This window comes from Lepisma saccharinum, chromosome 18, assembly GCF_977018435.1.
Source record: "Lepisma saccharinum chromosome 18, izLepSacc3.1, whole genome shotgun sequence".
NCBI classification, from domain to species: domain Eukaryota; kingdom Metazoa; phylum Arthropoda; class Insecta; order Zygentoma; family Lepismatidae; genus Lepisma; species Lepisma saccharinum.
In genome coordinates this window covers 12,027,932-12,055,072 of record NC_139246.1, presented here as the reverse complement: position 1 = coordinate 12,055,072, position 27,141 = coordinate 12,027,932, and the positions used below count along the sequence as shown (strand labels likewise).

At 38.9% G+C, this 27,141-nt stretch overlaps 1 protein-coding gene across 4 annotated transcripts; it reads left to right on the top strand.

Annotated features, from left to right (window-relative positions):
- The first annotated feature begins 76 nt into the window (after positions 1-76).
- Positions 77-26,702, top strand: LOC146002395 (uncharacterized). Of its 4 annotated transcripts, none has more exons than XM_083140150.1 (7): positions 77-271; positions 8,270-8,345; positions 15,113-15,174; positions 18,109-18,144; positions 20,206-20,322; positions 23,467-23,540; positions 26,536-26,702. In XM_083140150.1, the coding sequence occupies exons 1-6, from the start codon at positions 158-160 to the stop codon at positions 23,518-23,520; spliced, it is 459 nt and encodes a 152-aa protein (XP_082996276.1). In that variant the 5' UTR covers positions 77-157; the 3' UTR covers positions 23,521-23,540; positions 26,536-26,702. The 4 variants fall into 4 exon arrangements, with proteins under 4 accessions (XP_082996276.1, XP_082996275.1, XP_082996273.1 ...); XM_083140149.1 differs by having other exon boundaries at positions 20,206-20,340; XM_083140147.1 differs by having other exon boundaries at positions 20,202-20,322.
- Positions 26,703-27,141: the final 439 nt, after the last annotated feature.

The following is a 27,141-nucleotide window of genomic DNA, read 5'->3' as shown; positions in this document are numbered from 1 at the left end:
TTCAGTTCAGGGAATCATGGGCTATAAAATGTTATTACATCCAATAAGTGGCCTCCTTCATAAAGCTTCTGCCAGCCTTTGGCTTGGATGTAATGTTGCAGAAATGCTGTACTGATTGAGACGGTGCGGTCCTTAATGTCCGCCACCTGAGGGAATAATGGCTTTGGCCAGATGGCTGCTGTTGCATATCTGTGTTCTTTCTCTACTCTTGGCCGTGCTGTGGATAATGATATCGTTGATAGTTCGTTATGATTTCTCGTCAGCCTTTTCCGTAAGTCATGCTATGTTAATTATTAATTAGCTTAGAACTCTCATCTTTTGCAAGTATTTACAAAACCAGTGTTGCAATCTTAGCTGTTTTTGCAGGTGGAATCATCAGACAATTTCATTCTCATGTGTGTAAGAGTGGATAGAGCATTTTCAGGTCTAAGCATACACTCCGATTATTCCTGAATTTTTCCATCTCTTTCTTTCTTAATCACTAAGGCAAGGAATTTAATGACCTGTAACTTACTTTAAAGATGCTCTTCTGAGCCGAAAATATTAGAAAATGACCAGAATTAAAAAATTAAAAAAACTTTCTGTGATGAGTTCCTTAACAAGTAATGGGTTAATTTTAGGGAGCAATTTAATAAATGGCAGTGCAAAATATTTAAATTTATTATAACTCGTTCGGGAAGACATCCCATGAAAGCCACACTGATTATTGCAAAACTGGAATATACATGAGGTATAAAATCAATTTACAAAAAAAAAAAAAAATTTATCATGGATAATTATTCAAAATACAAATTGCACTGACTTGCCACAATAAATCTGAATTACAATGAACAGTAGACATGTGCGAGATATTATCAAACAAAATAATTATCTGTTTTTTGGTAGACTTCAACATGGAGAAGATCTTTTCTGCTTATGTCGTTTGCTTATGTGCGGCAACATTAAAGCACAATATAACAAGAAATGGTATTGCCATCCAGATAACAATTTAAAATACTCAAAACAACCTAAACATTGAAAAAAAAAAAGTTGCCTATCCATAGAAAATAATGAAAAATTGTAAAGAATGCCCAATGAATTTGACTGTTTAAGCAAAGAGGTGAATCTATTGCTAAAACCAATATTGTTTACCTGGCAACCACTGGATGACTTATCGTTCTGATTTCGACTGCAATGAGAGAAAATACTTTTCCGCCAATGGAGGTAAAGATTCAAACATTCCAACCAGGCGTTTGGCTTCTCCTTGCCTCAAAATTTGAAGGTTGATGGTCAGACCCTTCTGTAGTTAGGGTCCGAAGAATTTTTTTCCGTTTAAAATATTCCGTTTTTTATACTCCTTTAGCTCATAGATGGAGCCATAAAAAGTATTCCCAATTTACTTGTTTCGAAGTTTTTTCATTCCATAAAATTTATTGTACACAGAAATATAATTTGAAAAAATTGCCTTAAGTTTCAATAAGATGAAAATAATATTTTGTAGTAGAAGTGTTTAGATTATTTAAAAAAAAAATCCTTTCGTTTTCTTCATGCAAATAATAAAAATTACTTAATATCATAATCCAATCAAGGTAATTATTCATTAACCAATTCATGATAAACCTTCTTCTTTTTCGAGCAATCTTTTAAGCTCTATTTTACGAAGTAAAGATGGAAAATCATCATATGGCTTATCCTACAAATCGCTATTTATTATTTCGTTCTTCCTCTCAACTTTCTGTGCCTATTTCTTTATCTATTATTTTCCTCGTCTCTGTGTTTCTCATTCTATGTATATATCTATCTCTTTCTGCTTCACTATCACGAATTTTGTTAAAAACGTCCAGAGTGCGCGTCAAATCTCCTGCATATGGCGATAACCAATAGCAGCGCACTGCAGCGGTGCCATGTCGAAACTCACATGGAAAAGAGACAGCGTGGTTGAGCGAAACGCCTTGTCACGGAGAGCACGGCAACGTCGCACGTCTGTGATTCGCTGGTGCTGTTCATCCGTTCAAGGCCACATGCAGGAGATTTGACGCGCACTATAGTACGTTGTTCCCACGAACCCTCAGAAAACGTAATTTTCTATCCTGTACGTAAGCAGCCATACACAGCATATTCGGGATTGCCACTGACGTGTACTTTTTGTCTGAAAACTACAAACTATTTAAACGGATGCTAGCAGACTATGTGAGTGATCAAGGCAAACCGCCCAAATGGAAGCCGAAGTTTAGTTTAAGTGCACTTTATGCACATTAAGGCTAATCGGGACTGGTCCTACGGTTTAAAGATGGATCCGAACCACTATGTCTCGACATGAACAACGATAAATCTGCAACAAACTTTTTATCATGTCGAGACACTGCGACATACCTCGAAGGATTCCAAGAATAAAAATACCTTGTGATAATCGAGGATGCCACAGGTATATACAAAAGGATGTACCTCCATAGGCGTAACTTGGCGGGGGTAAGAGGGGGGCACTTGCCCCCCCCCTCCAAATTTTCAAGTTTATTAAAAATTTACAAGTTTGGGCACCTGAGGAACAAAGTAATAAAGAGTAATATTTGTGATTTCGCAAACGTCACAGTTATAGTATAGCAAATAATCCTGGAAGCTGTTTTTATTGGATTTAAAACTTTTTGAATCTCTTCCACAAAATTAAATCCCAGATTTGATTCTACCCGCTCAAAATTAGGCCCAGTTTAATTCTGCCCCTCTCAAAATTAGGCCCAATTTATTTCTGCCCCTCTCAAAATTAGACCGTTTGATTCTGCCCCCTCAAAATTTGGCCCAGTTTGATTCTGCCCCTCTCAAAATTAGTCCCAGTTTAATTCTGCCCCTCTCAAAATTAATCCGTTTGATTCTGCCCACTCAAAATTATGTCCAGTTTGATTCTGCCCCTCTAAAAAAAAATAGGAGCAGTGTGATTCTGCCCCTCTCAAAATTAGTCCCAGTTTAATTCTGCCCCTCTCAAAATTAATCCGTTTGATTCTGCCCACTCAAAATTAGGCCCAGTTTGATTCTGCCCCTCTAAAAAAAATAGGAGCAGTGTGATTCTGCCCCTCTCAAAATTATGTCCAGTTTGATTCTGCTCCCCTCAAAATTAGGCCCAGTTTGATTCTGCCCCTTTCAAAATTAGGCCCAGTTTAATTCTGCTTCTTTCCAAATTAGGCCCAGTTTGATTCTGTCCCTCTCAAAATTAGGTCCAGTTTGATTCTGCTCCTCTCAAAATTAGGCCCAGTTTGATTCTGGCCCTCTCAAAATTAGGTCCAGTTTGATTCTGCTCCTCTCAAAATTAGGCCCAGTTTGATTCTGGCCCTCTCAAAATTAGGTCCAGTTTGATTCTGCTTCTTTCCAAATTAGGCCCAGTTTGATTCTGTCCCTCTCAAAATTAGGACCAGTTTGATTCTGCTCCTCTCAAAATTAGGCCCAGTTTGATTCTGCCCCTTTCAAAATTAGGCCCAGTTTGATTCTGCTTCTTTCCAAATTAGGCCCAGTTTGATTCTGTCCCTCTCAAAATTAGGTCCAGTTTGATTCTGCTCCTCTCAAAATTAGGCCCAGTTTGATTCTGCCCCTCTCAAAATTAGGCCCAGTTTTATTCTGCCCCTCTCAAAATTAGGCCCAGTTTAATTCTGCCCCTCTCCAAATTAGGCCCAGTTCGATTCTGCCCCTCTCAAAATTAGGCCCAGTTTGATTCTGCTCCTCTCCAAATTAGGCCCAGTTCTATTCTGCCCCTCTCAAAATTAGGCCCAGTTTGATTCTGCCCCTCTAAAAAAAATAGGAGCAGTGTGATTCTGCCCCTCTCAAAATTATGTCCAGTTTGATTCTGCTCCCCTCAAAATTAGGCCCAGTTTGATTCTGCCCCTTTCAAAATTAGGCCCAGTTTAATTCTGCTTCTTTCCAAATTAGGCCCAGTTTGATTCTGTCCCTCTCAAAATTAGGTCCAGTTTGATTCTGCTCCTCTCAAAATTAGGCCCAGTTTGATTCTGGCCCTCTCAAAATTAGGTCCAGTTTGATTCTGCTCCTCTCAAAATTAGGCCCAGTTTGATTCTGGCCCTCTCAAAATTAGGTCCAGTTTGATTCTGCTTCTTTCCAAATTAGGCCCAGTTTGATTCTGTCCCTCTCAAAATTAGGACCAGTTTGATTCTGCTCCTCTCAAAATTAGGCCCAGTTTGATTCTGCCCCTTTCAAAATTAGGCCCAGTTTGATTCTGCTTCTTTCCAAATTAGGCCCAGTTTGATTCTGTCCCTCTCAAAATTAGGTCCAGTTTGATTCTGCTCCTCTCAAAATTAGGCCCAGTTTGATTCTGCCCCTCTCAAAATTAGGCCCAGTTTTATTCTGCCCCTCTCAAAATTAGGCCCAGTTTAATTCTGCCCCTCTCCAAATTAGGCCCAGTTCGATTCTGCCCCTCTCAAAATTAGGCCCAGTTTGATTCTGCTCCTCTCCAAATTAGGCCCAGTTCGATTCTGCCCCTCTCAAAATTAGGCCCAGTTTGATTCTGCCCCTCTAAAAAAAATAGGAGCAGTGTGATTCTGCCCCTCTCAAAATTATGTCCAGTTTGATTCTGCTCCCCTCAAAATTAGGCCCAGTTTGATTCTGCCCCTTTCAAAATTAGGCCCAGTTTAATTCTGCTTCTTTCCAAATTAGGCCCAGTTTGATTCTGTCCCTCTCAAAATTAGGTCCAGTTTGATTCTGCTCCTCTCAAAATTAGGCCCAGTTTGATTCTGGCCCTCTCAAAATTAGGTCCAGTTTGATTCTGCTCCTCTCAAAATTAGGCCCAGTTTGATTCTGGCCCTCTCAAAATTAGGTCCAGTTTGATTCTGCTTCTTTCCAAATTAGGCCCAGTTTGATTCTGTCCCTCTCAAAATTAGGACCAGTTTGATTCTGCTCCTCTCAAAATTAGGCCCAGTTTGATTCTGCCCCTTTCAAAATTAGGCCCAGTTTGATTCTGCTTCTTTCCAAATTAGGCCCAGTTTGATTCTGTCCCTCTCAAAATTAGGTCCAGTTTGATTCTGCTCCTCTCAAAATTAGGCCCAGTTTGATTCTGCCCCTCTCAAAATTAGGCCCAGTTTTATTCTGCCCCTCTCAAAATTAGGCCCAGTTTAATTCTGCCCCTCTCCAAATTAGGCCCAGTTCGATTCTGCCCCTCTCAAAATTAGGCCCAGTTTGATTCTGCTCCTCTCCAAATTAGGCCCAGTTCGATTCTGCCCCTCTCAAAATTAGGCCCAGTTTGATTCTACCCCCTCAAAATTAGGACCAGTTTGATTCTGCCCCTCAAAATTAGGCCCAGTTTGATTCTGCTCCCCTCAAAATTAGGCCCAGTTTTATTCTTCCCCTCTCAAAATTAGGCCCAGTTTGATTCTGCCCCTCTCAAAATTAGGCCCAGTTTGATTCTGCCCCTCTCAAAATTAGGCCCAGTTTGATTCTGTCCCTCTCAAAATTAGGCCCAGTTTGATTCTGCCCCCTCAAAATTATGTCCAGTTTGATTCTGCTCCCCTCAAAATTAGGCCCAGTTTGATTCTTCCCCTCTCAAAATTAGGCCCAGTTTTATTCTTCCCCTCTCAAAATTAGGCCCAGTTTGATTCTGTCCCTCTCAAAATTAGGCCCAGTTTGATTCTGCCCCTCAAAATTAGGCCCAGTTTGATTCTGCTCCCTCAAAATTAGGCCCAGTTTGATTCTTCCCCTCTCAAAATTAGGCCCAGTTTGATTCTTCCCCTCTCAAAATTAGGCCCAGTTTTATTCTTCCCCTGTCAAAATTAGGCCCAGTTTGATTCTGCCCCTCTCAAAATTAGGCCCAGTTTGATTCTGCCCCTCTCAAAATTAGGCCCAGTTTGATTCTGTCCCTCTCAAAATTAGGCCCAGTTTGATTCTGCCCCCTCAAAATTATGTCCAGTTTGATTCTGCTCCCCTCAAAATTAGGCCCAGTTTGATTCTGGCCCTCTCAAAATTAGGCCCAGTTTGATTCTTCCCCTCTCAAAATTAGGCCCAGTTTGATTCTGCCCCTCTCAAAATTAGGCCCAGTTTGATTCTGCCCCTTTCAAAATTAGGCCCAGTTTGATTCTGCTTCTTTCCAAATTAGGCCCAGTTTGATTCTGGCCCTCTCAAAATTAGGCCCAGTTTGATTCTTCCCCTCTCAAAATTAGGCCCAGTTTGATTCTTCCCCTCTCAAAATTAGGCCCAGTTTGATTCTTCCCCTCTCAAAATTAGGCCCAGTTTGATTCTGCCCCTCTCAAAATTAGGCCCAGTTTGATTCTGCTTCTTTCCAAATTAGGCCCAGTTTGATTCTGTCCCTCTCAAAATTAGGTCCAGTTTGATTCTGCTCCTCTCAAAATTAGGCCCAGTTTGATTCTGGCCCTCTCAAAATTAGGTCCAGTTTGATTCTGCTCCTCTCAAAATTAGGCCCAGTTTGATTCTGGCCCTCTCAAAATTAGGTCCAGTTTGATTCTGCTCCTCTCAAAATTAGGCCCAGTTTGATTCTGGCCCTCTCAAAATTAGGTCCAGTTTGATTCTGCTCCCCTCAAAATTAGGCCCAGTTTGATTCTTCCCCTCTCAAAATTAGGCCCAGTTTGATTCTTCCCCTCTCAAAATTAGGCCCAGTTTGATTCTGCCCCTCTCAAAATTAGGCCCAGTTTGATTCTGCCCCTTTCAAAATTAGGCCCAGTTTAATTCTGCTTCTTTCCAAATTAGGCCCAGTTTGATTCTGTCCCTCTCAAAATTAGGTCCAGTTTGATTCTGCTCCTCTCAAAATTAGGCCCAGTTTGATTCTGGCCCTCTCAAAATTAGGTCCAGTTTGATTCTGCTCCTCTCAAAATTAGGCCCAGTTTGATTCTGGCCCTCTCAAAATTAGGTCCAGTTTGATTCTGCTACTCTCAAAATTAGGCCCAGTTTAATTCTGCCCCTTCAAAATTAGGTCCTAAGTTACGCCCATGTGTACATCCACCGGGTATAGATGCAGGGATCCTTTGATTACACGGCGATGACGTTACCAGGAGAGGCACGATCTAATTGAAAAACAAAAGGAAATGTCACTCCCACTACAAGTGAACTATTAATTAAACCGACAGAAGACAAGTAAGGAAGGAATCATATCCCCCCTTACATCTGCGTCATAATAGAGCAAACAACTTATTTGTTGTATAACAATAAGAAAATCTTCAAGGTTTGTTTTCATAAGCAAGACTTTTGTAAACACGGTCATTGTGGCGCTGGTGTAGTTTTAAAGAAAATGGCGACATCCACAGGTGTAGGAAAAACAGGCTGGGTCTTAAAGTTCCCAGACCTTACACCCCTAGACTTCTGCATTTGGGTCCTTGTGACAAGACAAAGTCTATGCGCCATCTATGCCGCAGAATGTGCAACAGCTAAACGAGAGAATAGGAAACGCCCTTGCGTTGGTGGACGAGAAGTTCTTGGGAAAAGTGTGGTTAGCGCATACTCTTAAAATTATGAATCACTATGGAGTATAAAGGGTCACAAAACTCTTACCAGCAGATATTTCGTTACAGAACATCATCATTTGGAAGAGCTATGAATTCATTGTTTCCCGCATAATGGTCTCTTAGCATCTCACATACAAAGGGCTATTCCAAGAATCATTTTTTTAATGTTGTTTCAGTTGGTGATTAAAAGGAAGGAATTTTTTTCGGTGTGATTTATGGTCATTGTGTTGATATCCCCCAAAATGATCTTACTCAAAAATATTCCAATGCTAATTTTTCAGATGAGAGCGGAGCTTTTCTTAAGTCCACTTTATGCACAAAAGTAGGCTAATCGGGATAGACCTACAGTCTAAGAAGGTTGAATCCGAACCACAATGTGCCTCCCCCGGTTATCAAACCCGGGACCCCTTTGATTACAAAGCGACTGCGAAACCACAACGTCACCGAGGTCCCAATCAATTTGATTTGATTTTTGTTATTCAGCGTCGCTTTTCTGCTACTTTGGACTAATCGCGACGCTGAAATTGATGAAGGGACATAACGAAGAGCATCCATGCCCAGGTCAGGATTCGAACTCAGAACCCCTTGTATGGTAGACCAAAACGCCTATACTGGTGCATGCCTCAAGATAAATAAGGCAGGTCACATTACGTTGCTTTTGCCTACATAAATATTTATATATTGTGTTCCTCTTATAGAATATTTTACACTTGGTTATTTGTATATAATTTGCATATGATTATATTTAATTAGTGTATAGCCATATTTTGTACTCGTAGTATGTTTCGAAATAAATGTGTCAGGTCTTGAATCTTCAGTATAACTTAATGAGTATCTCACATTTCTAGGACTCTCTATATTCGTGGAGGCTATTCACCGTCTTAAGGAGATGCGAGGGAGAAATTCCACACATGAGAATACAAGGTAAAAGTAATCACTCTTCTGAAGCAAACTGTGCTACATTATTTTCTTGCCAATAAATACCTTATATTGATACAGGGCCGCCGCTAGGGTATGCGACGCGTGCCACCGCACAGAGCCTCGCGTTTCCGAAATATTTATACAGGGTGAGCATAAAGTCTTTCCCTGATTATGAATATTTATATCTCAACTTCCAGTTACAGGAATTTCAACCATGGGTAGTGTTTCCAAGATGGTGCACCGCCACACTGAGAGTTAACTTCGCCAGTTCTTGCATGACACCTTTCCAGATAGATGGATATGTAGAGACGGTCCCATATCATGGGCACCGCGTTCGCCGGACATAACCCCTCTTGACTCTTTTTTTATGGGGTTACGTTAAGGACACAGTGTTTTTACACCAGTTCCTGATATGCAAACTCTTCAGACGAATACGGGATGCTATAAAGACGGTGACGGAAGAAATGTTGACAAAGACATGGAGAGATATTTAGTATCGCCTAGATATTCTAAGGGCAACAAAGGGAGCACATGTCGAAGTGTACTGATAAAAAAACTGTATGAGTTAAGCTATCATTTCCAACAAACCGCATATCTGTATCTAGCATAGTTCTTTAGCAATAAAAGTTTGTAATCAGGGAAAGACTTTATGCTCACCCTGTATAATATTGTTGAATCTTTTATTCGCATTCATTTCTCGTGCAAACGTGATCATTTAGAATAGAAGAAAGAAAAGAAAGGAAATCTATATTAGCGATAGATATCGATTTTAATAAGATTACGTAGTGTAGAAAAAAGGAAACATAATTTTCCAACGCGGGCTGGAAAGTACAAGCCTGCTGTGACGTACGAAAAGCAGTTGAATTTCTTGTTTCAGACCACAACCTTCGACAGATTTCCTGCCATAAACTAATGATCAAGAGAGTTCATGAACTATAACGTGATTCTTCGTAAAGCTCAGACACAAAATTTTAGGGTGCACATTATGGTGCGAAATCCTGGGGGGACGGGGGGATTTCCTCCTCAACAATAATCTTGGCCTCAAAAATCCCCCCACCAAAAAATATCGGAATTTGTTTCCATCGATGTCTTTGGCCTCCTCGCGGGATCCCGCCGAGTTCCTCGACACTCCTCCGGACCTTGAGTGGATTGCCGCCCAACCATAGGAAAATGCGGCGTAACCGCAAAGACAGCAACAGCAGCATCAGTAATTATAATAATAATGAATTTGTTGGCGGGCAAAGCACCTGGAAGTGTCCGTCCATCAGTGTTAAATAAAATAAAACTAATTTACCACAGCATTTCTTGCCACCTGGCTGACCGAGCTGAGTTGTCGAAGAAAGAACTGGCCACGGAGGGTTCAAGGTTCGTATCCTGACATAGGATGAATGAATGTTCCTTTGTGAACGCCATTTTAGAAGCAGAAATGTTTTATATGTTAAAATATGAAAAATATAGCTCGTACAAAATAAAATATACCATATTGCCTCAATCTCGCTGCCTAGAAAAGTCAATTAAAATAAAGTTGAAAAAAATATTCTTTTCTGGACCCTGAGGAGAATGGTAAACCTTATATTAGTCCGTTTCCCTTCAACTAGAACAAAAAAACATTGCTTTTATATTTTCTTTCTTCGTTTTTTTTCGGCCTTTTTGGTTTTAAGTCATTCTTTCAGTATTTTTAGTCGTTTTTGTTGCATTTTTATCACTTGTGAAGTTATTTCTTGCTTTCCCCCTTTTGTTTCGAGAATTTTAAATGCATTTGCTAGTCTAACTTACATATTGAAATTTCCTAACTATGAAAATATGATGAATTTAGAGGCAAAACATTATTTTTAACTGAAATCATTGGAAATTGATTAAATAATTAATTCGGTAATTCTTCTTTCCTCCAGGGAACTTAATTTACTTTGGGTGAAGCCTGCTTTTAGCTTCCCTTGCCGGCCACTTGGCGCTTTAATCTAAGATTTTAAAGTAAGTTAGTCACTACGAAAAACATATAACATATACTCTAGAGCCCTGGAAGGGCCTTGACTGCCAGTCTCCCTCCCACAATCCTACCTAGATGTGTGGAGATCTTCAACCAGTAACGGAGTGACGTGTGGTCAGCACGTCGAATCCTCAGCCGTTGTAGTAGAGTTCCCAAGCCGGGTTACGCTACTCACTCGTGGCTCCCCTATTTCCTCACGATCGTGGGTTGCGACCGGTTCTCTACACAGGCCGAGAACCCAGAGACACAACTATATTTTTAGATTCTGACAGACTACTGTTGCATGCTCTTTTGGATGAGGACGATACCCAAACGCAAAAGATGCTTGCCGAGCAATTGGGTCTTACTCAAGCAGCCATTTCCATGCGTCTACGTGCCATGGGAAAGGTTCAAAAGATCGGAAAATGGGTGCTGCATGAATTGACCGATCGGCAGCTGGAGAGACTCCAAAACACATGCGAAATCTTGCTTGCCAGACATAAAAGAAAGTCTTTCCTGCATCGGATTGTGAGTGGCGATGAAAAGTGGATATATTTTGAGAATCCTAAACACAAGAAATCGTGGGTTGATCCCGGCCAACCATCAACATCTTCCTCGAGACCAAATCGCTTCAGCCGGAAGACGATGCTGTGTGTTTGGTGGGATCAACAGGGTATCGTCTACTTTGAGCTGTTGAAATCTGGTGAAACTGTCCCTGCCCACGGCTACCACCAACAACTGATGAAATTGCACCATGCTCTGTGTGACAAAAGGCCGGATTATCAACAAAGACATGACAAGCTGATTTTCCTCCACGACAACGCCCCACAGCACACGTTCAAGACTGGTCCAAAACTACTTGGAGACACGCAACTGGGAGGTGCTACCCCATCCCGCCTATTCACAAGACGTGGGCCCTTCCGACTACCATCTGTTTTCGTCGATGGGCCACGGCCACGTCGTCGCTGAGCAGCACTTCGATTCATATGCAGATGTCCGAAAATGGCTTGATGAGTGGTTTGCCTCGAAAGAGAATTACTTTTTTTGGCGTGGTATCCAAAAATTGCCCGAGAGGTGGGCAAAATGTGTATCTCGCGAGGGCAAGTACTTTGAATAAATTTCTTGTTGCCTTCTATGAACAAACCATTTTTTTTTCTAACTACAAAACAGCAGATTTAAGCTTATACACCTGGTACTGTACTAAGAATAATATCAAATACATACACAAATTAGTGTAGTTGTGAGTGTTCAATGCTTTTTCTCTCTCAAGAGATGATTAACAAATCTACATCAATACGCACAATAAAAGCAAAACAAGAATGCAATACAATAATAAGTATATTAACCTAAAGCAAAAACTTAATAAAAACTTACACATAATAAAACCACTTAAACTATTTCATAATTTATTAACATCTTTAACCAGTTAGTAAAGGACGTAGTTGCTACTTTATAATATCTGATATATTTAAAAGTAACAAATTTATTTACTTTTGGGTAATTAATAATAATAATATATTTTTAATTTAGTAATTTAATTTAGTAATTTATTTTTACTTTTGATAACATTATAAATATGTATATCGTATAATTTATATGAATGTTTGTGGGGAGGGGTGTTTTATATTAAGATCTTTCTCCCCCCCACCAGTCTTAAATGATTTCGCACCCTGGTAACAGTTACTCTTTTTGAAATGTAACCCTGACCATCCTCCGCCTTACTTTGACCCCACGCTCTCTTGATCACGGCCGAAGTTGGGCGTGATGTGATCCGCGCCACGCCCCTGGCCGCCTTTACCCCCCAGAGATTCCTCCATTTACCCACTTTGTACGACGCTGGGTGGGCACCGGAGCCACTTGAACAGGTGGAAAATATCCACGTTCTCCCCCACCGGGGATCGAACCCGGGTGTCTCGCATGGTAGTCAGACGCGACACTTTTGCTTACTTTTTATTAAATTTTCACACAGTAGTGAATTCACATTGTTTCAAATAAAACATTTTCACTTCATTGTGTCATTCTATAATATTATACGCGTATGTTAAGTATTTTTTTGTTGAAATATTTCAACCTATGATTTCAATAATTTTGGATATTGTGAGTGTATTAAAATAATCCAAGAAGTCAAGAAAAATTAAATTACGTAATTGCAAAAATTGGAAGCACCTGATCCTATAAACTCATGATAAGTGGCATGAGCCAGCTTAGCTCAGGGTAGAAACAAAATATACTTAGGGCTATTAGGATTGAGTAATAACCTTTGCACTTGAAAGAAAACACAAGGTTTACCCACTACGGAAGGTCTAAACCGAAAATATATTCTGGAAAAACATCTATACAATTTATATGCTGAATAGTATTTTTTTTATTATAAAATTGCCTTTAATTGTTAATAAGTTCATCTTTCTTTCTACGTTGTAACGATTCTATAGATTATGCTGCTTCTTCTCACATTTCACAGGCTTCTGCTTTAGGATTTTTACGATTCTGAAAGGCTTCTTCTTCTTTCAATCAATTGGAAACTTCTTATTATAGTGTTGAAAGGCTTCTTCTTCTTTCAATCAATCATTGGAAACTTCTTCTTACAATGTCGAAAGGCTTCTTCTTCTTTCAATCAATCATTGGAAACTTCTTTTTATAATGTTGAAAGGCTTCTTCTTCTTTCAATCAATCATTGGAAACTTCTTCTTAATGTTGAAAGGCTTCTTCGTCTTTCAATCAATCATTGGAAACTTCTTCTTAATGTTGAAAGGCTTCTTCTTCTTTCAATCAATCATTGGAAACTTCTTCTTACAATATTGAAAGGCTTCTTCTTCTTTCAATCAATCATTGGAAACTTCTTCTTACAATATTGAAAGGCTTCTTCTTCTTTCAATCAATCATTGGAAACTTCTTCTTAATGTTGAAAGGCTTCTTCGTCTTTCAATCAATCATTGGAAACTTCTTCTTAATGTTGAAAGGCTTCTTCTTCTTCCAATCAATCATTGGAACTTCATCTTCTTAATTTCTATTTACAATCAATCATTGGGAATTTCTTCTTTCTATTTACAATCAATCATTGGAAAATTTCTGTTATGGGCATATAACTTGCAATTATGTCATCTTTATATTATCTCCTAAAGATGAGTTGTTTTTTTTCTTGTTTTTTTTTGGGTCTTCGTTATTGCTTCCTTTACTGTTGTCGTAAATGCCCTGTGCTGACGTTGATTCTTGTATAGCTACAAGCTTAAACTCCTTCTCTCTCCTTGATATGTCATATTCGAGACCTAGCGGATCTCTGCTAATAACATGAGGTTGAATCGTCTTTCCGCCTTCTTGTCGTCGGCGTTCCAAGATGAATTCACGTACTCTTTTGCCAGCTTTCTTCCCTCTTTTCTTTGGCATAACGACCTAGTCAAAGAACTATACTCGAAAAGAACATTTTAAGGGCGTCTAATCTTAGAACTATCGCCGCCTCCTTGGCCAAACCAAAGCGAATATACCAAATCAGAAAAGGACAAATTTTGGATAATAAACCTTTTACGAGAAAGGCCTCATCTCCAGGAAGCTATCAACGCGGCAAGCCACGGCACCTAGCGACCTGTTGAGTGAAATGAGTCAAGGCAAAATGGATTATAAACCTTTTCCTGCTCCCACAAAAATAGGCAATAATTAGGCTGGAGAGTTAAATGAACTAACCGATCTCTAACTACGCACTGGTAATGATCTGGCTGGAACGTTAATACGAACTAACCGATCACTGATCGAGATTTATCATTGGAATCTTGAGTTTCTTCAGACGAATTTGAAAGGACAAAATTTTATAATCATCTCCTCGGTTATCAACTTTCCTCAATTTCATTCATGTTAATATATACTTTATCTTAATAGTTTATCATTTACAATCTGTCTATTCTTCAAGAGACATAATTTTGTATTATTTATTCATTTGTTTCCTAATTATTATTATTATATATACAATCATCTTTCTTCTCTTCTTATCTCTACAATCTATTTCCGCCTTCGTACTGCAGCGCGCTGACATCTATTGTCGCTCCCGCGGACTACTTTATCTGTCGACTTTATTGTGTTTGCCGTTCTGGCACGTAACATAAGTAATAAACCGCATACAATTAATTTTATTTGCCGCGGGGCCTCGGACGAGTGCCCTAGGGCCAGCTCTGGAAAATAAATCACATTAGACAAATCAGTTATTGATTAACGAATTAGCATAAAAAATCTATAAATCTGTAGAAATAATAAATCTATAAATCTGTAGAAATAATATATAGAGCATATTTAGTTAAGATTTCTTGCGTCATTGTGATCACGCAGTTTCTCCTCTGGTATTTCAGATTACATTTATAACACCGAGAAAATGCATCATATATCTTTCAAGTTTCTGATCTACATCTTCCTTCAGAAATAAAATTATTATCCTTGTTACGGTTAATCTCTTTTTAATGATCTACACACTGCCATATTTCGGTAAAATGTGAAATTATTGTCAAATTTCTATTATCTTGTACGAGCACTGGCGTAAGCAAAGGGGGCTACTCCAGAATTTTTCGTTCAAATGAAACAGAACAGGAACTCGCGAAAACAAAATGGTAAACGCGAACCTTCTTAAAATGACCACCGATGTCTTCTAACAACTTTAAAAATGAAGGTTAAAATAGAAGTTGCGACATATTTTCTAGTTTATCACCCTCCCTCCATAGAACGCAGCAATTATTATCCACCTTTGCAATTCCATCCCATTCGAACAAATATCCAGTTGAGTCGCTCTAAAGTATTTTGTCTAATTGGATTTATTATGTTTCAGAAGCTTTCGAGCTATTTCTTGGAGAAACCTTTCTTCATGGAGAAGAGAACACTGCTGTCAAGGTGAGTATGGGGTTACCAAACGAATCGATTTTTCCTGCTCCTAGTTTTCCTGTTCTAAGCACCAAAGTGCCCATATTTGATGGTGTGTCCCTCCACCTCTGCCATCTGAGTCTACCAGGGCTCATGGACGTCCGCAGGAATTTTTCCAGGAGGGGCAAGTAAGGTACTGTTTTCCAGAGGGGGGAAAAATACACATTTTCCCCACAGTGTTGTCCCCCTCAAAAAACATTGCTTCAATTTGAAGTTATCATGTTCATGCAATAATTAACATGTCTATATTATTTTGGTTGACTATCACTTTTCAAGGGGAAGGTGCCCCTCTTGCCAACCTTCCGGAAGTCCATGCCAGGGCTATAAAGGTAAAACCTGGTTGACTCATAGTCCTAATTAGGGCACCTTTCCAAAAATATAGCTGCCCTCATACCGGTCGTTTGAGATATATATTTTAGGACATGAAATAAAGTAAAATTAACACACTTTGTTGCACCTTTTGGTGAGATTAGCACATTTATTCCCTCTTTGATGGATGCTTCAGCACTTTTTACCTTCCTTTTCTTTCATGTTTTTTTCAAACAATTGGACAAAAATAAATTATTTTCACTCTTCTTGAGCAGCTACATAAGATCCTACAGTCTCATTTTGTAGAACAGAACGAGAGCTATAAAATGGTATAATATAATCATTGCAGCCCCAATAGTTCCCAAGATAATGTAGCAAAACCCGCGAGAGAAAACACAAACTTCAACAAAACCTATTCGTCAGAACGACTGTTCTCTCTGCGGTCCGCGCGCATTATATATAGAAGGCGCAGAATAAAGAGAGTATTTTATCAGCACCATCTATTGAACCTTTTCGAAAACATTTTCAGAACCTTTTTTCCCTTTCCCAACCATAATTTTGCACCTTAAAATCCTTTCCCCAGTCCTAACAAATAATAACTCATGTCTTTCGTGAAAGGCGAGCAATCTATAAAAAGTCACCTTAGGTTATTTCACCGCATACTAGTAGGATATTTTATGCCAATGTCTTTTGCAAAAAAGTGGGGCGTGACCATAATGTGAATTTTTTTTTCTTAAATAAAACTGTGTCTGTATTACCGGTGGTAAGTGTGGGGCGTTACCCCCACACCCCCTATACGCCTTCATGGCGTGGTGCTATGCACAGGGGAACACTTTACTTTTTTTTTTTTTTTTTTACTAAGAATTATTTATTAGTAGGTATTCTGTCGTTGGTGTAAGATTAGGATGTACGGAATACTAGTACATTAAAAGTCTAAATAGACGGAACATATTTCTTGTCTGTAAAAAAGTTAACACATTAGCTGTTATTGATATGTGCATTATAGTCGAAATATTGCAGGTGAGAAAAATTTACCATAGTGTTGACTTGTAGGTAAAAATTAGAAGGTGCACTTGAAAACGAAACATTACGGAGACAGGATGTTCTCGTCGGTTTGGAATGCAGACCTTACAAATTCCATTACTTGCCTCATCCGTGGAAAGGTACCAGCCTGACAAGCGGATCTGAATCGACATGTATTGGAATTTGTATAGCGAAGCAACCGAATCGATGTGAGAAGATCGGAAGGAAATTTCGAGATCAGTTTTCGATTTGGTTTGAGTGAGTCAACATCGTGGAAGAAAGAGCGCAGGTATGTACCTGGAGGACGGAGGCGTCACTCCGAAATTATAAAGGTCTGAGCCTTTACACAACCTCTCGCTAGTCCCTTTTCTTCATCCTATACTTAGATCCTGGTAATTAAATACTAAAATAACAAGTAAGGGAACGAGGAAACAATAGTGTTGCAGACTACGAACTTTAAAAAACCAATACCGTATCCAAAGTTTCTGCGTCGCTATCATTGGTTTCGTTATTTGACGCGCTTACGAGATGAATGGTTATAAACAATTTTTGGACTGAATAAACAGGGAGCAACGATTATGCGGTGAAATATGGTACCTCACAAGGTATACCTTGGTACAATTCCCGCCACTAGAAAGCCTGCTGGAAGACCTTGGCAGCCTTATACCCACCGACAGAGGCGCTGGCCTTCTGATTGGCCCTGGGGCTGGAATCGTAAGTAATCGGACTTCCCAGAAAGGCTTCTACTGAAAGGGTAACAAGGGAGATACCTGCCCTCTCCCCCTGGAAAATGAGTGATGAAATTTCATTGTGTCCATTGTGCTTTTTTTAACGTGAAATAAATATTTTCTTTCAAATAATTCGAAATAAAGCATTGCTCTTACTGGGAAAGTTTTGTTTGCGCCCCTGGAAAAAGCTTTGTTTACCCTCCTGGAAAAAGTCTGCATACGCACATCAAAAAATGAATATTTTGATGAAAAAAAAACATTTATTTAACTCGTTTCATCTCTGCCCCCCCCCCAATTCAATTTCATTATAGAATTAGAATTAGATTAGAACTGTTGAGTGGGTCGGCACAATAGGTCATTTTGCACCCTTCAATGTGTAGGGGGAAATATCCCCTTATCTAAGATTCTTACTTAAAATATTAAATGAAGGGGTGAAAAATACCCCTTGAGAAAAGCTAAAAGTGCAAGGTTGTAAAGACACACTCAACACATTAAAAAGTAAGGATTTTTTCTAAAAATCTCCCTCACAGACAGTGGAAGAGACAAGCTCAAAACATTTCATAAAACACTGTTGTCATCTCCCAACACGAAGACAAATAGTTTGGAAGGTTAAAAGTCTGCCTGAGGAAAGCAAAATAAAAGTATGCACAGCTCAGTATTATCAATGCAAAGGTAAGTGGGATTGAAGTAACTTGCAATCATATTGAGTATGAACGCCCTCAGCTGGTAAAGAATTCATCCCCATAAACATGCAACACAAACTTAGTAATCTTCACCCAAAACTATATTGTTTACTCATACAACATAATCTTTCTGCTGTCTTTTATTTCATTTATATTTACAGTGTTACGGATTCTGCATTCTTAAGAGATTACGATATGTAAGTATGGATCACGAATTATAACTACATTTTACATATCTATCTTCCTTGCTAAGTGTTTTTGAATGCTTCTCCGCAATTTACGATTGAAGGGTAAATGTTTTAACCGCGAGGTTTCCCCTTAAATTTGTAATTAAGTTTACACAGCAACTGTCATTAAAAATAATTTCTGAAGCAAAAAGTCTCATTAATTCCTATGAAATGGAAATGCCAAATTAATTTCACGAGTTTGATTTTCTTCCAAATCCACCTTATTCACAGAAAGGCTACTCTGGACTGGACCTACAGTTTAAAGTTTAATGCGAACCACTATGTGCTTCCACCGGGTATCAAACCCGGGATCCCTTTATAACAAGGCGACAACGTTACCTCTACGTCATCGGAGATCTCAAATTAATTTGAAATTAATTTAATGATGTTGGCCTGAGTAAACCATAAGATTTCATTAGATTCACTGGTTGACAACTAATTTAAACCTAACTTTATATTTGTCAAAAGCTTAGGCCTATTCGATCTATTACTCTCTATGATTATGTCAACATTTATTTCTTAATGTTTAAATTTAAGGGTAAAGTTCAGAGGCATCTCGTGAACGCATGCGGTGCATGCTGCGCATGCGTCAATTGTGGGAAAAAGGACAGTTTGCTCTTCGACGACATTCATAAGCATTTCTACATTCTAATTTCTTCATATATGAGAAGTATTTATTTTACACGAGAGCGCTGAACTAAGCTTATATTACATTTCTTGGATCTGAAGTGAAAGAAGGTAATAATTCTTTTCCCACAATTGATGCATGCGTCACTTCAGATCCAAGAAATGTAATATAAGCTTAGTTCAGCGCTCTCGTGTAAAATAAATACTTCTCATATATGAAGAAATTAGAATGTAGAAATGCTCATGAATGTCATCGCAGAGCAAGCTGTCCTTTTTCCCACAATTGACGTATGCGCAGCATGCACCGCATACGTTCACGAGACGCCTCTGGTAATGTTTAAATTTAAGGGAAATTAATGTAGAAGTATTAAAAAAAAAGTAGAAACATAGAAAGGAAATGAATAAAATTGATGGGATCGCGACATACGCTTTTTTAAGAAGAATTTACCGAATCTCGAGATCACGAAGGTTGACAATTAAAAATGGACATTTAATTTCATTCTGTTCTCTGTTCATATCTTATACTTTTTATTTGTGTATTTCCTTATTTATTTAGAAAATAGTAGTTGTACAAGTAACAGGAAATACAAAAGTATTACACCAAATAGGAAACACGCACACCTAAAATAATAATAATAATAATAATAATAATATAGTGTGTTTAAAAAAGAATGACTCGATTTTAAAACATTATATCTGTGCAACCACGTACTGCCAGTGGCCTAGAATTTCAAATGACTACCGTTAGACACCACAAGTAACGCCCAAATGGACGCTAAACTTAGTCGTTCACAAAATGGCTTCTATGCAATAGAAGACTTGGCACTACACTTGTGTGGCCCCCATGATCTCCAGACGTTAACCCCTTTTCTTGTGGGATACGTAAAACAATGTGTTTTTGTTCCATTGACTTGGATGAGCTCAAGGACAGAATCACGGATGCAGTCAATTCTGTGGAAGAAGACACTCTCAGACGCAGTGACGCGTTTGGAACGAATTCAGCCATCGTCTTGATGTTATCCGTGCAGCAGGTGGAGGGCACATAGAGCATTTATAATCGGGTCATTCTTTTTTAAACACACTGTATAAGTCTCTTTTGGAAGAAGATATCAGAATGTATATGCTATGAAGTGAATCTTACGTTGGCACAAAGCGTAAGGCGTAAGATTGGAAAGCCTTGAGTTTACAGCGAAGATATATAAAATATGTAAAAATATATCTACTCACCAATTTCTTGTCTCTTAGCGTTACCGCCCACTAGATGGCGGCATAACTGATCTGCACATTATCTCATGTTTTTAAGACACGAGAACGTTCATTCTGTAATAAAGGTAAACTACGGTTGGAGAAATTAAGTGTGATGATACACTGTAATACCGAAAAATCCGTTCATCTTCTAGATAGACGGCAACAGTGTTGACTGGCGAGGCATGTGGAGAAAAATTTCAGAATCGAAGCTGGACACTGATGGACAGGAGATGGAAACACTGCATAGCCCATTGGAAGGCTGCTTTGACAATGTTAAGTTTGAAAAACATGGTAAGAATAGCTTAATAGTAAGGTCAAGTGCTGGGGAATATTATATCAACATGCGTCAGTACCGGATCTACAAACCGCAAAACCCCGCAGTGTGGGTTGGAACATGACTTTAAAGGGTCCTTGCCTTGAATATTAAATATTGAATATTGAAAGGTGAAATGATTTGTTATTAATTTTAAGTTGGCTAGCATGCAGTAGTTTTTCGGTTAATGACTCCTGTTCTTTTCCAGATCAGTTTAAATACGGTCCAGGAACCTTTCTTCAATGAAACTATACGCAATTTGGACCGAATTTAAATTGTGCGAGAAAAAAGGTTTCGGTCCTACAGCGGTACCCAACCCAATAGAACAGAATGAATGAAATGATGATGCACTGTTACTGTCACTGTTACCCAAATACAGCACGCAAATGTCCAAAAGACATCCATTGGATATTCGTGTCGGAAGTTCTGGATATCCAAAAGACATCCATCCATTGGACATCCCTTGGATATTCGTGTCGGAAGTTCTGAATATCCAATAGGCATCCATTGGATATCCCTTGGATATTCGTGCCGGAAGTTCTGGATATCCAATCCATTGGATACCCCTTCGTGTCGGAAGTCGATATATTCAGGATAATTAAATTAAGTGATAGATCTCAACGAGATACAAGATAGTAGGTATTATGCCAAATGACTTTCTCACGTTTTAGTGTTGTTTTGGAGTGTGGGGAGGGTGAAACTCACGAAACGCTAATGCATCTCACTAAAACCGCACTCAGGGATGTGGGAGCTGATGGGGCTATACCCATCTCCAAATTTTGAGAAAAGCAATATTTTCAAATGAAAGCAGTTAATAACTCGGAAAAACCAAATGGGCAAATGGAAACTCCCCTTAAAATGAACCTCGATTGCCATTCTTGTCTTTAATAACTTTTAAACGAAGGTTAAAATGGAAATTACGATATATTTTATAATGTAACCCCCCCCCCCCGAACGCAACTATGTACTATCCATCTTCACAATTCCAGCCCCCTCCGAAAAACTTATGCGCACGCCAGTGCACCCTAGTGAAAATATAACACTGGTAACTCTAATGTTATATTTTCTCCACTAGATGGGAGGATATTCATTATCTAAGTTTTCCATGTATCGCTCACTTCGTCTCGACTAGAAAATCATTGCTTAACAATAAAAATAGAAGACTTATCTTTTGTATGTATATTTATTAATAGCTAGATGTATTTCTTTCTAATATTTTAGGTAATTGTTGTATCATGAAGCAACTCTCTATATAATTTTATTTATTTTTATTTTTTAAGTTATACTTCCTGATGTGCTAACAGGCAGACAGGTAACTAAGGTATAGCACGAACTTTCCAAATCATTATTTAGCGTAATACATTCACGGCGGAAAAAAAAATTCTATCTGACTATCTACTAGAGTGGACGAGTTATATCTTTGCGGGTGAACCTTGACCACGACTGGCTGCGCAGTAGCAAAGGGAGGAGCTACCGGCTGCCTTAGCCAATGGGCGTCATTCTCCTTTAACTTTGTAAGAGCTGTCGACCACTCAACGGCGAGTAGGTAGCATCTACGGACTTTTATCTGCGCGAATTAGTCAAGGTCACCCGCAGAGATACAGCTCGTCAACTCTAATGCCATTTTAATTTCGTAAGCATTTGAATACACCGAAATTTAAATATACTTTTCTTAATAATTAAAATTATGCGTCCAGAACTTCCGACACGGATATCCAAGGGGTATCCAATGGCAGGGACGTCGGAACTTATTTCAGAGGTGGGGGGGGGAGGGGCGCAAGTTCTTAAATCCACCAACCAATTTTTACAATCTATTTTCCTACATACATACCTACGTACATATTATATATACGTATATGTGTGTGGAGGGTGTATGTGTGCGTGAGTGTACACACACACAGGGCCGGATTAAGACGAAATTGGGCCTGATGCTTGAAATCTTCGGTGAACAATAAACACAACGACGTTATAGTTACGTCACAGATCAAAGAATAATAGTAACTGTATAATACGTAACGCTGTGTCTAGGCGTCCGAAATTGGGACTCCAAATTTCATTCTAAAGTTTATTCTCAGGTTAATATAGCAAAAGAAAACTGTTCAGTTTTCTCGTCTGTTTTTATCTGGGCCTATTTCAGGAATGGACCTAATGCTGCAGCATCAATAGCACCCACCTGTACACACACATACCAACAAAGGCGATCGGAGATGAACTATCTCCAAATCTTTTCTAAAAGCCGAAGCTGTAAAAGAGGCACTCAGCACACGTAAGGACAACACATAACTCCACAGAGGATTTTATTGGCTGTGGGACCAGGCGCCACATTCTTCTTGGGAAAAGTAAGCCGTATTTTTCCTTGTAGGGCGGTCAAGTGACCTTTGAACTTCCCTTTGGATATTACCTTGTAATTAAATGGTCCCTGGTTCAACAGCAGGTGAAAAAACTTGCCAGTGAGAAGTACTGTAATATTCCAATTTATACTGTAGCATTACTCCCGATTATCGTATTAAAAGAAAGAAAGAAATTTTAGGGGACATCCGGTACAAAGAAAAGTATTCCGTAAAATACTTCTTGAAGTTTTATGCTGCTGAATGATGTTGATTATCTCAAGATATCGTTGTGGGGATGTTATCAAGTTTTCGGGGTTGATGACAAGATCATCAATATACACGTGCATGCAGGTAACATTATGTATCGTTAAAATCTATTAACTAGGTATACCTTCCACAATGTTTGTTTGAATTTGTTTTTGTTGTTTTAAATCCACTTTATTCACAGATAGGCTAATCGGGACTGAACCTGCAGTTTACAGTGGGATCCCAACCACTGTACAATGTGCTTCCACCGGGCATCGAACCCAGGATCTCTTTATTACAAGGCGACGTCATTACCACTAAGCCATCGGGGAGGCCACCTTCCTGAATATTTAATAAATTACATTTATTTCGGAAATTTTGAATGAAAATTTAATTTGTAACGAAATGCACTATCATATTGAAGGCTTCATAGCTAAAGTCACTCTCAGAGAGATATTCACTGTGTTTAATCACTGAAGACGAAATTGAATTATTTCAATTATAAACCTGTTATTTTCTTCCTTACAGGCACAGATTACGAAAATCACTGCGAATATGCTTTCAAGTACGTGGCTTGTATAACCAAAATACTTAATAAAAACGTAAGTAAATAAGTCACTGACATATTCTGGTAAAAGAAATCAGAAAAATTTGACAATGTGCAGATACCAAAAAAGTAACTTCACACTAACCTAGTGCCATTACAGAATCTGATGAGCAGCAAACAGTGGCGGCGATTGGGTTCCAAAACTGAGGGGGGCAATGGCAGTTTACTTCCCCTTTGTAGATAAGGTTTAGCACAGTGCGGGGGCAACTGCTCCCCTACCTCCCTTATCGCCCCCCCTGGCAGCAAATGTAAGCATATAGTAGTTAACAGAGAGTACCGCGATAGGGGAATGATCCCCTAAATAGCCTCGAAGTAATAATACTAATGTCATGTGACATTAATGCACCGTGATCGTGCGGTCTAAGGCGCAGACTTTGGGACGCACACGCAGGCTCGAGTCTCCTGACGGAAGCTATCAACTTATCTCCTGAGATTTCGGCCTGTGTATGAGACCCGTGGAAACCCACCATCGTCAGGAAATTGGGGAGCTACAAATGAGTAGCGTAACCCGGGCATGGAAAACTATAGCAACGGCTGGGGGTTCGTCGTGCTGACCACCCCGTAACTGGTTAACCACTTCTTGATTATGGCTAGGTATAGGTGTGAAACTACACATGTCCCATTAGCCAGAACGTAATGCTAATGTTTATTCATTACGTGTCTGAAAACATTCTGCTAACAACACAACTGTAGCGTATCCAGAAAGGATAACCTGGTGCGTCATTTATCCTGCACAATTTGGGTAAAATATTAATAGATTTGTTCTCTTTCATTTACTACCTCGTTTTTTCCAGAATTAACCAATTGCGAAGATGAGGATGAATGGTGATAAGCTGATTGATTTAGTTTATTTTGCTTCGCTTTCCTGCTCTTATGGCTAATCGGGATGAATGGGAGGGAAGAAGGGACAATCGCAAACACACAAGGACAGAAGACAACGCGGGTCCCACGGAGGATTTTGCTGACTGTGAGTTCAAACGCCAGAGCCTCGGAAGTCTGCGAAATGCATTGTAGGGTATGCTACGTGGAAGGGATATTTGGATATCTTCGCAAAGGGTCACCTCCTACATCTCGGTAAAATATTCAAATGTGTACTTACTGTGTCGGCATATACACATACGACTATTCACACACACACACACACGTGTGGGGGGAGGGAGTGTACACAGCGGTCTTTCCGAAAACATCCAAATATCAACATCCTTTCTACCCTGGGCTGCATTATATCAATATCATGCAAATTACATTGATATGGGAGCCATTTGGCAAGAAAACTTTTTTCTTATTACTTCGATAAAAGAAAATTACATACATTTTTCTTTATGGCAATTAGAAATTAAACTTCGTTATCTTCCTACATGTGGTTTATCCTCTCAATTTCAAATAAAATTCTAAATTCTGTAAAAAAGGATGAGACATTAACTCATTTCCACCACAGTAAAACATTAAAGAAAAATGTTAGAAAAATACTCATAAGTTCAGAGCCATCTATTGTTCACCATAGCAAACCATATCCCAACTTAGTAGCGATTTTTTTAAAACCTGTTTTTTTTTTCAAATTATTCAATAATAAGTTAAAATCAGACAATATTGTAAAAAAACTATTCAAATTTGTTAACATAAAACTTTGTAGAAATTGTCAAGTTGTATTCGATTCTGGAAAGAAAAAATATCAATAAAGAATGAAGAATGAGGTGAAAAAATTATCCACTACTGAAAGAAGATGTCAAAAGCCTGAAATCGAACAATTGTAAGTAGTTTCTTATTTCTTTATCCCTGGTTGCGTTTGTGTTTTACCGAAGCAATGTGACGTGTAATATTTGTGTATTACGCCTAGAGTGCTTGAAAAACGTCATAGCATCTTGCAGACTACCGAGGGTCTGACGCCTCGACTCACAACCATTATAGTTCTCCGTGGTGCTTGTATGTGTCCTGTCCATATGCGTTTGTGATCTCGCTTTCATCAATTTCATCTTCTCACCTTTCATCCTCATCTTTGTGATTAGCCAAAGATTACATAAAAGCGAAGTAAAATAAAATAAATTAATATCGATGTGGTTCCTTATCTGTAAGGGGTTTCTACTCGCTGTGACATGTGATTTGGGCACTGTTTCACTTCAATATGTGGTTAAAGTTACAGTGGTGTAAGAAACTTTTTTTAAAAAAAGAAAAGCAAAGAGTATGACTCACAGCACTTCGCTGATCAACACAACAGCTGCTTCCTTTATCACTAGAAATTCCACTGCCATCTGTTGACAGTTGAATGAATCTCTGACATACTTCACGTTTTCTGTTGACAGACTGACTTATCTCGATCTGGTTTCTGTGTCTAAGTCTTTCCTTTTTTACAAAGTGACTTACACCACTGTAACTTTAACACGTTCATGTTTAGAACAAACAGGCTTTCAGAACGGCGTGTATCAACCAGCTGAAGAGCAATTAATATTTCTTGTGCCCTAGTTTTTATTGTTTTAATTCTTGTTATATATGTGCGTGTTTCTGTGCCCGTGCTTCTCATTTGTTAATTTATTTTTCTCTGTTGATATCCTGATATAAAATAGATTTTATCTGTATTCAGGATTTTTCAAATAAATAGATACCCTTTTGCAGTCCAATAGTTACGCCATATTCGTACTGCTACAACTTAATACCACACACAAGTGGTGTGCTCACCGAGGTGTCTTTCTTCAAAACTGAGCACTGCCGAAAGCGGGGTTGTAAACAAACCGTATGTCATGTACAGGGCGGAAGGCATAACAGGCACGTCAATTGTAAAGTGACAAGCCCAGGATGTGTACAAACAAGTCAGTGGCCGATAGTAACCTTAATTGTCTCGCAAACTGTTCGTTTGCGACCCCAAGTTCGCTGAGACTTTCTTGCTTCTACTATCATGTACTTTTCACCGCTAAGTTTGCGCTATCAATTCTGGTACACCCTGTATTTGTCTTACGAAATATAGCTAACCTCTAAACTTGTTTCCTAACTTTTAGGTAACGCGGAAGATGTTTGAGCTACTTGCTAGATAACCCAGTGAGCCAAGTTGTACACGTCATCAATATGAATCCAATGAACATTTCAAATCAGGCACCTATAACATTGTTTGTTTGTCTTTCATCTTCACTGAAATTATATTTGAATAAAAAATACGTAACATTTAGTGTCCAATTAAATTATTTCCACCCTTTGGGGAAGTTATTTTCATGTAAAGGAAAGCAACTTACACGGAAATAACTTCACCATAGTTCTATACAGAAACTTTTTTTAAGGTATGCACTAAGTATCGTGGAACGTTATATGGAGAACATACTTCCATAAACTTAGTATTATGTTTCCATTAAATATGGGAGAAATCATTTAATTTCAAACAGTAGCGACAATTGGGCTACAATTGCCCTAATTGGGCGAGAACTTAGGGCAGGCGGGGGGGAAGGACAGTTTACTTCTACTTCGTAGACAAGGCTTAACATTAAGAGGCCATTGTGAAGTGGCAACAAGTGGGAGGCAACTACCCCCCACCCCCACGCTCCCCTAATCGCCGCCACCGACTTTTACACATTGACATGTATGGTAGAATGATGATGATGATACACCCTTAA

Bases quoted from the DNA above. Each gene is read 5' to 3' on its own strand.
- LOC146002395 (XM_083140146.1), top strand. From the start codon at position 158: ATGGCTTTGGCCAGATGGCTGCTGTTGCATATCTGTGTTCTTTCTCTA. The intron at 8,346-15,112 runs GTAAAAGTAATC...ATTATGTTTCAG, and splicing joins TCCACACATGAGAATACAAG to AAGCTTTCGAGCTATTTCTT. The intron at 23,541-26,535 runs GTAAGTAAATAA...CCTAACTTTTAG, and splicing joins CCAAAATACTTAATAAAAAC to GTAACGCGGAAGATGTTTGA.